We start from the raw sequence: 13,439 nt of genomic DNA, 5'->3' as shown, positions 1-13,439 counted from the left end.
AGGAAAAGGCCAATTCAAAGTCACAGTGTTAACCTATAAGGCCCTACATGGTTGGGAGATCCAGACCTTGGGGGGTAGCCTGTTGGGGGCTGCATTGTGGAGCCAGTCAAAAGTGGGCAGGACCAAAGCCAAAATCAGGTGGCGCCACTGCGGACGTTTGCCTTATGCATCAGGCTCATCCTTATAATCACGAAATGCACTTTTTCGGCCACGACACCCCATTGTAAAAATCCCTCTCCTGGGATGTTTGTCTGGTGCCCAATTTATCTTTTAGGTATCTACCAAATACTTAAAAAAACAAAAAAAAAACAGGTTTTTAAAAGCACTTTTGTGAACTCTGTCTCCTGTTGCTATAACCAGTTGAATTCCCCATCGTTAATTACAGTATTAGCTTTTTGCATTGTTAAAATGCAACTTTTAGAAGACATCAGCAGGCAGCAAAGTTGTACACACAAGTTTTTAATTTTTGATATTTTATTATGCTTTTATATTTGCTGGAAGCCACCCAGAGTGGTTGGGGAAACTAAGATAGGTGAGGTACTAATAAAATAATAACAGCAGCAGCAACCGTGCTCCGCCCTTATTTCAGACATTGTGCTATATCAGCATATCACGATGTTTAGCTGGTGATAATAATAATTTATTATTTGTACCCCGCCCATCTGGCTGGGTTTCCCCAGCCACTCTGGGCGGCTTCCACAAAGACCAAAAATATACTAAAATGTCACACATTAAAAACTTCCCTGAACAGGACTGCCTTAAGATGTCTTCTGAATGTCAGGCAGTTGTTTATCGCTTTGACATCTGTTGGGAGGGCGTTCCACAGGGCAGGCGCCACTACCGAGAAGGCCCTCTGCCTGGTTCCCTGTAGCTTTGCTTCTCGCAATGAGGGAACCGCCAGAAGGTATATCACAATATTGAAAACCAGTTATCAGAAACAACCACTGCAGGTAAGACGGGCAAGTTAGAGCTCTTAAGTGCAGAAGCTGCCTCTTCTTCCATCAATGACTTGCCTGCTGACCATCAGCTCTGTGAATCCCACCCCTCTACTCACAACCGAGAATCACTACAAAGTTTGTTGAATTGACTTTATTTAATGCCATATTTTACAACAGGGGTTTCCCCCAATACAAGCACCACCGAGAGAGGAGTGAATTCTGGATGGCCTCCGTTTAAAAATCCACAAAACACTTCATTCAGCAGGCAGGGGGGCGCTCCTCCTCATGAAGAAAACGAGACCCATTCCAGTTGGCTCTAAATGGTTCCACTCCCTTTGAGAAATGGAATGTCGTGGGGGGGAAGGGGAGGCATGAGAGGCCCATCTTCTTACCCAGCTTACTGAACAAGGGGCTTGACTTGGTTGCCCCTCTTCTGGGACACAAATGAGAAATTTTTGGAGGAAATGTTTCATTTCTTCTGTTATTCAGGTGTCACTCCTTCTTCCACCAACAAGTCTGGGTTCCTCCGAGCTAATGCAAGCTTTGGAACCTATTCAGGGTAAAAGGTTGTAAGAAGGAAGAAGGCTTACGCCATCTTCCCCCTCAAGGGTTGCCGCCACAGAGGAACTGGGAAGCAGTGAATGTTTCAGTACACGCAGGAACCATCATATGGATACAAACCATTCACAGGTGGCTCTGCTCACCCAGGATGAGTCCCACCCCCTAACTATGAAACCCCAGGAACTGGGAGAAGGGTGCTGAAGCCCAGGAGCAGGGGTGGGTGTTCTGGTAACCACATCTGGACCTCAGAACACGCAGGTTTTATTTCTTCTTCCTCTCCTGGGAGCAGCGAGGGCAGAACCTGTAGCAGGGAGACAAGGCAAAAGCAGCAATCACAAAACAAATGGTGTCTGAGAATGAAAAGGCATCTAGAATTGCATATTAAGAAATTCCCAATTCTGCAAGCAGAAAAGAAAACAAAATAATAGGTGCTGTGCAAACTGAGTAAATTGGTATACAAAAATTGCATTATCAGGAGGCAGGGTAGGAAAACCATTTGGATTCTGTGTGCCACTAAAAGTAGGAGACAGTATTGTCTGACCTACAGGGTACAATCCACCATGCATTTATTCAGATGCTCCTGTTCCTTTAAGGCAGTGCTTCCCAAACTTGGGTCTCCAGCTGTTTTGGACTACAATTCCCATCACCCATTTGACTACAATTCCCATTACCAGTGGTAAGGGATGATGGGAATTGTAGTAAGTTGGGGGAAAACATTGTTTTAAGGAAAGCCAGTGAAAGAAAACTTTCCAGTAGAGCATAATTTATGTTAATTAGTGATGTCACCTGGATTTTTCATCTCAGATTTTCCATCTTGTCATAGGATGGCCCTATTCATACATTTCCTTCAATGCTGTGCCTAGGTTTCAAAAATATGTAAAGGTGTTTTTTAGAATTTGGATTTCAGCAGACTGCCAGCACTTCATGGAGCATTTGGAAGAAAATGGTTTTTCCACAAAAGATAAGTACAACTAAAGGTTGGATACGGTGCCTCTTTTCAACAAAAACAACCCTCTCTCTGGTTCTGAGCTTTTGCAAGTCACTGCGAATAACCCTTAAAGTATTTGTGTGTGTTTTTTTCTTGGGGGGGGGAGAATGAATTCCTATGCCCCACAAATAACCCAGAGATGCATTTTAAATAAAAGCAAACATTCTACTCATGTAAAAACACGCTGATTGGGCCGGATCTGGCCACCGGGCCTTAGTTTGCCTACCCATTGAAGGAATAGGTTTCCCAAACCCCAAAACTGACTGTGCAGGCAGTTTTTAAACTGCACCAAAATCCCCATTTCTCCTTAGCTAAAATGCATAAACTTTAGCCGTTGAGCAAATGCAAAACAAGAACACAGCTCTCTCCCTTATCAGTTTGATGGCAAGACTGGCCTTGACTTTACCAGTAGAACAGACACAGACATATGTCCTGACCACAAGTGACGCAGAGACCCTAGTCTGGGACTAACGCCAGAGCATGTTCTCGGAAGTAGTGACCTCTTGCTCCAAGATAGGAGTAGGAACAGGAATATCCTTTTATGGTCAGAAGTACAGGAAGGAAGATCCTTTTGTGGTTGAGAGTACCAGAGCAGGAACATATGTGATGTCAACCTGTGTACGTACGCCGACGTGCTTGGGCTCCTAGGGGAGGAGTGAGAGGGTGCCTGGAGGATATATAAACTGCATGAAACCTGTCATTTCTTTGTACTTGCTGTGGACTCACCACGCAGGTTCCTTCTGCTATCCGGAGAGCAGAATAAACTCTTTCTTTGAAACAACCTCGGTGTCATTTTGACTTCCTTCCTCCTGTCCTGGAGCAACGCAGACCCAATCGGTGAACTCCAATAAGGCTACACCATGAACTATACAGTGGAACCTTGAGTTGTGGACACAATCCGTCCTGGACGCACATCCGCAACTCGAAGAGTTCGCATCCAGAAGTGTCGTGTTTGTGTGCGGCGGGATTTAGCACTTCTGCACATGCGCGAGCGGTGAAACCCAGAAGTAACCCGTTCCGGTACTTCCGGGTTGTTGTGCGACGTCACACGAAAAGGCGCAACGTGAAGCAGACGCAACACGAGGTACGACTGTAGAAAGCAAATAGCCACTCACCATTTCCCTCTTGGCTTTGTTGTTAAGCCCACACAAGCGAAATGGAACCATTCAATGGAGCACTGGGGAAAGGTATAAAGAGCACAAAAGCTTAAAGTTAGTGACCCCCCGTCTCTTCTCCATGTTATAACTGTTTGGGGTTTCTCAGAGCCTCACTTTCAAGCCCTTTCCCTCCCTCTTATGGTTTGCCATCACTGTCTTTGTAAAGGGTCAGTACGTAATTCTACTCCATAATGAACAATCCCTTCTCCCTTGCTCCTGGCTCTCCCAAAGCTTCTTAACCATCCATCTATCTATCTCTATGGGGCTCATCTGCCCCTGTACTCTGAAGCTATGTTACACACACACCCCATTAGAAATATACACACAAGTGGAATGGTCACTGCTGAAGAATCCGTCAACCAGTTCAGCGAGTGCAGCTTCTATGTCCTAACAAAGAATTGACACTGTCTCAGCGAGGCCATTTAGCCAATTGCAACCAACCATCTTTGCTGCAAGTCCTGCAAAGCACTCTTGGGGTGGAGTATTATTTAGGTGTTGTTGTTTTTGTTGGGGGTCAAGATTTTATTTTGGTGATACATAAATTTTGCTGTTATTGGGGGTGGGTTTGTATCTTTATTGTTAAACCTTATGATTTATTTGGGGATTGTTTATTTTTCTGTATGCTTACAGAGATACTTTTATTTATGCTCATGACTACTTTTGTTATATTGCTGTAATTATGTACACAGCTTTCATGTTGCAAGCTTTCTTCAGCATAGTTAACTTTGGAAAGGCAGAATACAAACGATGATGATTGAAATAAGGCCACAACAACGTCCTGAGTTTTAAACTGTATAGTTGTGTAATTTTAAAATTTGAATTGAATTTTAATATTTTATCTGTTAAGGGGTGTTGTATGTATTCTGTACATTTGCACGCAAATAACTGGTGTTTTAATTCAGTTTAATAATTTTCTCTGACACACTACACAAATTGCAAAGGCCAGTAGCTAACACAACTAAGTACATATCTACCTGAAGAACTGATGAGTCCTGTGCAGACACAACTTGCCGGGAATGAAGACTGAAGAATTAAAGCTATACATTGATCCTGCTCACTTACCCTTCACGGCCTAGGACCCTCGTACCTACGGGACCGCCTCTCCTGGTATGCCCCACGGAGGACCTTAAGGTCCATAAATAGCAACACCCTAGAGGTCCTGGGCCCTAAGGAAGTTAAATTAGCCTCAACCAGAGCCAGGGCCTTTTCAACACTGGCCCCGGCTTGGTGGAATGCTCTCTCTAATGAGACCAGGGCCCTGCGGGATCTGATTTTTTTCTGCAGGGCCTGTAAGACAGAGTTGTTCCGCCTGGCCTTTGGCTTAGAATCAGTTTGATTCCCTCCCCCTTTATTTTTCCTTTCTCCTCCTGTGAAGAGGCTGCATCCTAATGTTTTAATGTTGTATCTTAATCTTTTAAATTGTATTTTAATCAACTTGTTTTTATTATTGATTGTTCGCTGCCCTGAGCCCGGTCTTGGCTGGGGAGGGCGGGGTATAAATAAATTACTACTACTACTACTACTACTACTACTACACAAAAGCCTTAACACACATGCTCATTTGGACTTATTTTTTAAAACTGATTAATAGATGAAGACCCAGGAAATGTGTGGAAATAAATGAATATTAAAACAGGAAAACATTTAGAAGGCTGGAAGTAGGTCTGTTATCACCAAATGGCCTGTCTGTGATAAATTAAGACAAAAAACTCAAATGGAGACAGGGCAGGGCTCCAATCCAGTATCCTCTTCCCAGATTCTTCTCCTACCACTTGTTACACATATGCAATCTTTCACTGAGCAGATGGAACCTGTGAACCCAGAGCTTCTCAATTTGGGGGCGTGAGTGCTGCAAAGTTTGGGAAGTATAACACAGACAACACTGCTGGGGATGGCTCAGAGAGCAAGTGCCTTGGTGTTTTAAGGGACACTGCAGCTGCAAAGCCTAAAGGAACACTGTCGGGTTGGGCAGTGACTGCAGGTGCCAGGTCACTAGAAGCCATTTCCATTTAGTGCTCCCTCCATGTGCAGCTCCTTTAGGGAGGGAAGGAGGGGAGCTGAAGGACTGGCTGAAGAAGTGCTAAAGAATGCAGAGATAATGTGGCAACAGTCCAGGAAAACTTTTTTATAGGAAGAGGCAAGTGAGGCACATTGTGCTGCTCAGACATCATGCACTCCTTATCCACCATGCAGTGGCAAGAGAGAACTTCAGCTAAAACTGCACTATTGCATGAGGCCTGGCAAGAGTCCTGAGGGAAAGAATACATAAGGTAAAGGTAAAGGGACCCCTGACCATTAGGTCTAGTCGTGACCAACTCTGGGGTTGCGCGCTCATCTCGCTCGATAGGCCGAGGGAGCAGGCGTTTGTCCGCAGACAGCTTCCGGGTCATGTGGCCAGCATGACTAAGGCGCTTCTAGCAAACCAGAGCAGCACACGGAAACGCCGTTTCCCTTCCCGCCGGAGCGGTACCTATTTATCTACTTGCACTTTGACGTGCTTTCGAACTGCTAGGTTGGCAGGAGCAGGGACCGAACAACGGGAGCTCACCCCGTCACAGGGATTCGAACCGCCGACCTTCTGATCGGCAAGTCCTAGGCTCTGTGGTTTAACCCACAGCGCCACCCGCGTCCCTCAAAGAATACATAAACACACAGTAAACAACTGTCCCATATCCATAGCTTTTTCATAGGCATTCACTTCTTAAAAAAGAAGAAACAAGGCAAGGTGAACAGCAAGCCAAAGGGTGGTTTGCTAATTCAGGAACATTTTATGTTTTAAACAATGTTACCAATCTGTACTACGGTCATAAACAAAAATATTCTAGTTTCAGAATCCTGACTTCCACAATGATGTCATGAGGCCCTTCAGATTCCCCGCATCTGCAGCTGTTCACATTGCCCCAGATCTGAGCCCCCCTCACCCCGCACCCTCAACTCCCAAGAGAGTCTCTTACATCAGGGTTGTCACAACCAATCATCTCCCCATAGGAGACTTGGTGGCAGAGGCAGTAGGTGGGCTCATTGGGGTCCACAGGCATGTCCAGCACATCGGAGGGGTGAACATTTCCAAAGGTAACCGAAGGCATCCCGTACTCTGTGCTGCTTCAGGGCGGAAAACAGAGTTAGTAAGCCATCAGTGGAGACTTCTCTCAGACCCCTGCAATCAGAAAACGTTCCCTTCACCCCCACCTCACTCTGGAATAAACTAGGTAAAAGGTAAAGGACCCCTGGACGGTGAACTCCAGTCAAAGGTGACTATGGGATTGCGGCGCTCGTCTCGCTTTCAGGCCGAGGGAGACGGTGTTTGTCCACAGACAGCTTTCTGGGTCATGTGGCAATAATGACTAAACCGCTTCTGGCGCAATGAAATACCATGATGGAAGCCAGAGCGCACGGAAGCACCATTTACCTTCCCACCACAGCGGTACCTATTTATCTACTTGCACTGGTGTACTTTCGTACTGCTAGGTTGGCAGGAGCTGGAACAGAGCAACAGGAGCTCACTCCATGGCGGGGATTCAAACCGTCGACCTTCTGATCAGCAAGCCTAAGAGGCTCAGTGGTTTAGACCACAGCTCCACCCATGTCCCTTGGAATCAACTACCTTAAGGAATAAATAACTTGCCAGCTTGGCACTTCTCACAATCCTCACCAGTAGGAAAATTGACCACCTAGTCTGCCAGAGTTTCTGGGCACAACGACAACCATGGATGGTACTAGAGTGGAGTAGAGCTGACATTGGGCGAGACTGGTAACATCTCTGTAACACAGATCCCTGCCTTCTGCCTGTCCCCTCTTCCCACTCACGTGCGGACTAGTTTCAGCTTCTTTTGGGCTGTTTTTGGCACTTCCTCGTCAGAATTCTTCCCCTTGGAGCGAGCACGGGCTGCTTTCTTCTCTTTCTGGACCCGGCCTTCTGTGTGCACAAGACGGACAAAGGGGGGCAAATCAAGTACCTCTCTTTGGGACAAACAGTTTATTTGGCCTACTAGCATGCTTTCAAATCTCTGTAGAAAAAAACCATTTGGAGCTCTATAATCTCTCCCCCTCCCCGCATTGGAACACAGCATTAGCAATCTGAATAAATTAAGGCAAATGTGAATCTCACTGCACACAAAAAAGCCTGCCGGATCAGCTTACAGAGCCACCTAACCCGGCATCCTGCTTCTCCTGGTAGCTGCCCAGATGCCTTAAGGGAATCCACAGGCAGAGCCTGGCATGAAAAGAACAGCCATTTCCCACTGCTGCTTAGTAGCTGGTTTTAAATGGTACCTAGTCACCCCCCACAAAAACTCCTAATGTGGAAATTGGTGTTTTCACTGCCACTAAACTGAGCCCATGTTTTCATTGCACTATCCACCATGGTCTTAAGAGCCGTTTTCAGATTAGTCACAACTAGTTATGACTTCATTAGTGTATGTGGCTAAGATTTTCTGCCCCAATGGCCATCATTTTGTGCTAACTTGCAATGAATCTCAAATGGCATTTGTTGTTGCCCAATCTGGAGAGATCCTTTTGGTTTTTAAGTTCTTTAGAACCCATCATTTGGGGTCATCTGTTAGCTTCACCCTCATGTTCACAAAGGATTTCAGATAATTTATGAACAAGTCAAACAGTGCAGGTCTCAAAGCAGACCTGTAGAATGCCTCACTGCTTCCCTTCTATTCAGAAAACTCTCATTTTACATCTACTCTATTTTATGTTCTATACCCAGACACTGTTCCATTAGAGGATAATTCTAAAAGGTTGCTACGGCAGGACTTCTGTTTGCGGAAGCTGTGTGGATTTTCCCTCAGCATCTCTAGTTTTCCTAATGCTATTTTTGCCAATCTGTTTGCGGCAGAATCTACTTTATTTATTTCAGATATTTATATGCCACTTAATATTCAGAATTTTGCCTGTAATTTACATAAAACATGCATGCAAGATTTTTTTAAAAGGAAGCCTTCCTGCCTGTTATAGCTTCCTTGACTTGAGTAAATCACAATTACATTCTCTCAGGTTCATTTGTGCATTTTTTCCTAATCTGTGGGATACATTTAATTAGAGTTTCTATTACAATGCTTTTTAAATTACCTCCTGGCAGTACTTGCTACTTCCTATGATGGGATAGAGCAGGTCAAGGTGGGAGCAAGGTCAATACAGGCCCAGTATACCTGAAGGAGCGTCTCCACCCCCATTGTTCAGCCCGGACACTGAGGTCCAGCTCCGAGGGCCTTTTGACGGTTCTCTCATTGCGAGAAGTGGGGTTACAGGGAAGCAGGCAGAGGGCCTTCTCGGTAGTTGCTCCTGCCCTAAGGAATGCCCTCCCATCAAATGTCCAGGAAATAAACAACTATCTGACTTTTAAAAGACTTCTGAAGGCACCCCGGAACAGGGAAGTTTTTAATGTGCGATGTTGTACTGTGTCTGATGCTTTAATTTGTTGGAAGCCGCACAGATGATCAGCATATAAATAATAAATTGGTGTCAACATCTTTTCCTTAACCTTGTTTTAACCAATCCTCTTTTTTTCTTCTTTTTTAGAAGTGTCTTCTTTATCATCAAATTCTACGTTGACACAACTTTTCGCTTACAAATATGTTCAATTTGATAGCAACAGGTAGGCTTCCCTCCTGGTTGGCTCGTTGACTTCACTGTTCTTAAGCACAGTCACTTACTGTATGAAAATGTCTCTTTGCTGCAGCCCAGATGTACATTTACCCTGCCAATGCAAGTGTACTTCAAGTCACCCATTATGAAATATTTCCCCCCTTGTCTACCTACAGTGGTACCTCGGGTTAAGTTCTTAATTCGTTCTGGAGGTCCGTTCTCAACCTGAAACTGTTCTTAACCTGAAGCACCACTTTAGCTAATGGGGCCTCCTGCTGCTGCCGCACAGCCGAAGCACGATTTCTATTCTCATCCTGAAGCAAAGTTCTTAACCCGAGGTACTATTTCTGGGTTAGCGGAGTCTGTAACCTGAAGCGTATGAAACCTGAAGCGTATGTAACCCAAGGTACCACTGTATTAGCATTTCCCCCCTTGGGTGGAGTCAGGCAGCAAATGTGTGGATGGTACCCAATGCATTCCATCTGCTGATGGAATCAGTCAGCAGAATGGAAGGAAACACTCAGTAATTTTCCCTCTTCCGTACCTCTCTAGAGTTGTTATAAATTCAAAACAGATTTAGGGGGATGCAGTCTTTCTTTCATAGTAACTTGCTCTGAAGACTGAAATTCTACTATCACCATTTCTGGACATCTTTCATTTGCCCCTGTCCCCCCCCCCCTCACGTCAGCCACTTCTACAGAAACCAGAACTCACTCTTTTTGCCTTTACTAGATGAGCTGTCATAGTCACTTGACTCTATCTGCTTCTCTTTCAAGTCAGCTTCAAACCGGGCGAGATCTGTGTCCAGTCGCCGGATGTGCTTATCTACCTGCAGACGCGGTAAGAGGGGGAGAGCGTTATTTTTGAGGTAATATGTCCCAACCACCAAGAGAGCGAAGACTTATACAAAGGCAAAGGGAATGGCAGCAGAAAGGAACTGCCCAAAGAGATACAATTCTGCTTGGATGAAGGCTCTTCACAAAGACTGTCCAAAAAGCCCCAGCCAATCAGGCCCCCTCGTACCATCTCATATGTCTGCATTGCAAGCTGCACTTTGTCATCGCCGAACTCCTTGCACTTCCCATAGGCCTCTTGGATCTGCTTGAGGAGCCCCAGCTTCTCCTCTGAAGACAACGTCCGTGCATTACTGATATATTCTGTGGCCAGTTTATCAATCTCTGATTTGAGATCTGGAAGCAAAAGTAGGGTGCAGCATTATAGCAGAGCACTCTGGCATGACACCAAACAGAAAGGGATACCAACACCAGGTTTATTTGTTCTTCAATGTGTGACAAGGAAGACTTACATAGTCAATCTCAATCAGCAGGGGTTTTGCAGACTTACCTTCTGTTCGTTGGTCCAGATCTCTCATGAGCTGGAAGTTTCTCTGCAGCTCAAAGGGCAAATTCTCAATGCCTAGAGAAAGAGGGCAAGTGTGAGATGGAGAAGAAGATCAGCTTGGTGGGGACCTGCCTGTGTTACTTCTTTCCTACACCTTTATTGATACTTTCTTTTACTGTACACTCAACATTAACTCCATGTTAACTGAATTGTTTTCTAACCAAACATATACTTGAAAAGAAGCTGCAGCCAATTTCGGCTCTTTGACTAGCATACTCATATGATACCCACATTTACCTCAATCATATTTTACATTTGTAGGTGCACACCTTAAAACACATTTTGTTTATTTACTTCACGAGACTTGACCGCAATAAAACACCAAAGCATTTTAAAAAATAACAGAACAATAACATTATCAGTAAAATGATCTTAAACATTCAAAAATGCTTAAAATAAATTATAAGCTAAAAAACAGATTAAAACACAAGTCAATACAGTGGTACCTCAGGATGCGAACGGGATCCGTTCCAGAGTCCTGTTCGCATCCTGAAATGAACGCAACCCACAACTGCGCGTGTTGCGATTCGCCGCTTGCGCACATGCTTGCACACACATATTAACCAACAAAGCACAATACAATGGTTGTTGTGTGTGTGTGTGTGTTTTGTAAAGCGGGTGTTTGTGTCCAGCAGTATCTGAGTGCACTGCCATATTTTAACCAGGGCAGAGCCAAACTGTGGATGTGGGAAGAAGAGGGAGGGGGTGTGGAATTTGCAAACATTATTACATTTAAATTTCACCAATGCCAATATCAAGCAGTTCCTTTCTTCCACCCTTCCTTTTTTTTTGGGGGGGGGGGGGATGAAAAATAGAATGAGGGTTAAAGTCAAACAGACAAGGCACCCGAAGGGAAGGAACTGGAACCACTGAGCACACTGAAGGATTAAGCCGCAGCGCCCTGTTAAAAAGGAACCAGGGCGAATCCGGGTCGGCTGCTGCCGTAACGTGTGAACTGACCCACACCTAGGAACATGAGGTGCCTCGACCCCCCCTCCCCGGACTGCGGCCTTTCGGGGCCTCTGCCGCCTCCTGGGAGCCGCCTGCGCCGCCTGCCTCGAGCCGCGTCCCGCCCGAGCCCCGAGCCCGCTCTTACTGTCTAGGTAGTGCTCCAGGTACATCCCCGCCGCCATCTTGGGTTCCAGCCAAGCGCACGGGCTCTTTCCCCTCCCGCCGGCTCCGCCCACCTTGGCTTCGCTTCCGCCCTTAACAGGAGCAGCTTCCTGTTTTCGGAAGAGGCACTTCCGGCCCCTCTAGGCCAGGTGGCTTCCGCTCGCTTCCCAGCTCGCCTCCCCTTAGTCCTCCGCTGCAAAGGGAGCTGGACTGGGAGGCAGCCATTGTGTTCTAATAGATCCAGACCACCAGTCCACTTCTTCAAGCCTGTTGCTTGGGGGAAATACATGTCTGGCTGGTGAGCCAGGATCTTGGAGGGTCTCCTTCCCCTCAGTGTATCTGTTGTAAACAAAAATTGCCCTTTTCCCTTATGGGGTACCCAAGAGCCCATATAGAGTCCTTACCTAGGTTCCCTATTGGTAGGAGAGAATAACAGAGGCCAACCAGAGAATATTGGGAAGCAAAGCAGCTAGTAAGCTTGATCTTTATTGATCTGTTGCAACAGGGTGCTCTCCTCACCCACAGGAAAGGAGGAGGAACCCAGAACAACCGCATGCAAGACCTTATACAGACTTTTGAAATTCCCACCCTGTAGATCAAGACCCCCCCCAGAAACATCATACATACATCATAGAAGGGGTGTAACCTAAGACCACCCCTCAGATACATCACACCTACATCACAGAAAAGGCGGTCTAAAACAGAAATTTGAATGTTGTTTTTCTCCTGTTGTCGTTTATCTCTTGTCTGGCAGGTTGCTTGATTGGATTGCCTGGGAGCCTGGCCATTCTTTTGTAGTGATAAATACTTAGTTCCTGGGCCAGGTCACAGGCTCACACCCTGTTCATATCTTAAATGTGCCCTTAAGACAGGATTTGTGAGGAAAGAGACAATGGGGAGGCTTTTCCACTTTGACCTTGCAGAGAAAACATTGGCTCAGTTTACGAATCAAAATGGCTTCAGGTCGGTCTTCCTGTGCTGATCTATGTACGTGCAGTTATGAATATTATCATATATCTAAGACCTCAAAATTCCTATCACACAGTTTAACAGGGTGTGGTGTCCCCCCCGAGAATCCTGGGAGTCGTAGTGTTTTCTTTTTTGGGGGGGGGGGGGTAAAATATACTTGGAGTAGAGAGTGGATTTCATGCTCTTTATTCCGCTCATAGTGGTGAGGAGGAATGGAAGTTCCCCCACAATATCTGCTTTATATAAATTATTTACACAGTGGGCCCCATGTGATTGGCTAATTCCGGGATTCTCCTGTAGGCCAATCAGGTTGTGGATTCACTTCCACCTGGAGCTGGATTAGGTGGCTCCTGCGGACCAATCATACTGCTGTATTGTTCTAGGACCAATCAGACTGCTGCATTCTGAATCCTATTGTTCTAGGACCAATCAGACTGCTGCATTTTGGATCCTATTCAACTCAGTACATAACGGGTGGGGCGGGGGGGGCCTGATAATTTTTCGCAAAACTGCAGTTTCAATGGTTCCTAGCAGGAGAAGGAATGGCAGTTAACTGGGGTAGATACTGCCTTAAAAATAGCACTGGGTGTAACATGGATTCAGACAAAACAGGAAGCACAAGTGCTTCATATCTGCTGTTATTCTGCCCTCTGCAATCACTGGCTTGTCCAAACTTTTGTATCCCTCTGTGTGGAAGATACATATTGGGAACTTGAACGT

The 13,439-nt window shown here is 45.7% G+C and overlaps 1 protein-coding gene and 1 long non-coding RNA gene across 6 annotated transcripts; one reads left to right on the top strand and one right to left on the bottom strand.

Annotated features, from left to right (window-relative positions):
• Window positions 1-312: 312 nt before the first annotated feature.
• On the top strand, window positions 313-3,580 carry LOC310835312. Its single transcript, XR_014559538.1, has 3 exons — window positions 313-626; window positions 902-2,728; window positions 3,361-3,580. It is a non-coding gene; the product is annotated as an uncharacterized lncRNA (long non-coding RNA).
• On the bottom strand, window positions 1,075-11,872 carry ING4 (inhibitor of growth family member 4). Of its 5 annotated transcripts, none has more exons than XM_083719842.1 (8): window positions 11,734-11,872; window positions 10,581-10,652; window positions 10,260-10,426; window positions 9,951-10,065; window positions 7,452-7,560; window positions 6,599-6,746; window positions 3,603-3,664; window positions 1,075-1,800 (listed from the first exon to the last, which is right to left on the bottom strand). In XM_083719842.1, exons 1-8 carry the CDS (start codon window positions 11,768-11,770, stop codon window positions 1,761-1,763), a joined length of 750 nt encoding a protein of 249 aa, XP_083575968.1. In that variant the 5' UTR covers window positions 11,771-11,872; the 3' UTR covers window positions 1,075-1,760. The 5 variants fall into 5 exon arrangements, with proteins under 5 accessions (XP_083575968.1, XP_083575970.1, XP_083575971.1 ...); XM_083719844.1 differs by having other exon boundaries at window positions 7,452-7,557; XM_083719845.1 differs by having other exon boundaries at window positions 6,599-6,743; window positions 7,452-7,557.
• Window positions 11,873-13,439: the final 1,567 nt, after the last annotated feature.

Source organism: Podarcis gaigeae, assembly GCF_964106915.1.
Source record: "Podarcis gaigeae genome assembly, chromosome: 17".
Taxonomy (NCBI): domain Eukaryota; kingdom Metazoa; phylum Chordata; class Lepidosauria; order Squamata; family Lacertidae; genus Podarcis; species Podarcis gaigeae.
The sequence above is the reverse complement of the archived record's forward strand: the minus strand, read 5'-3'. Positions and strand labels throughout refer to the sequence as shown.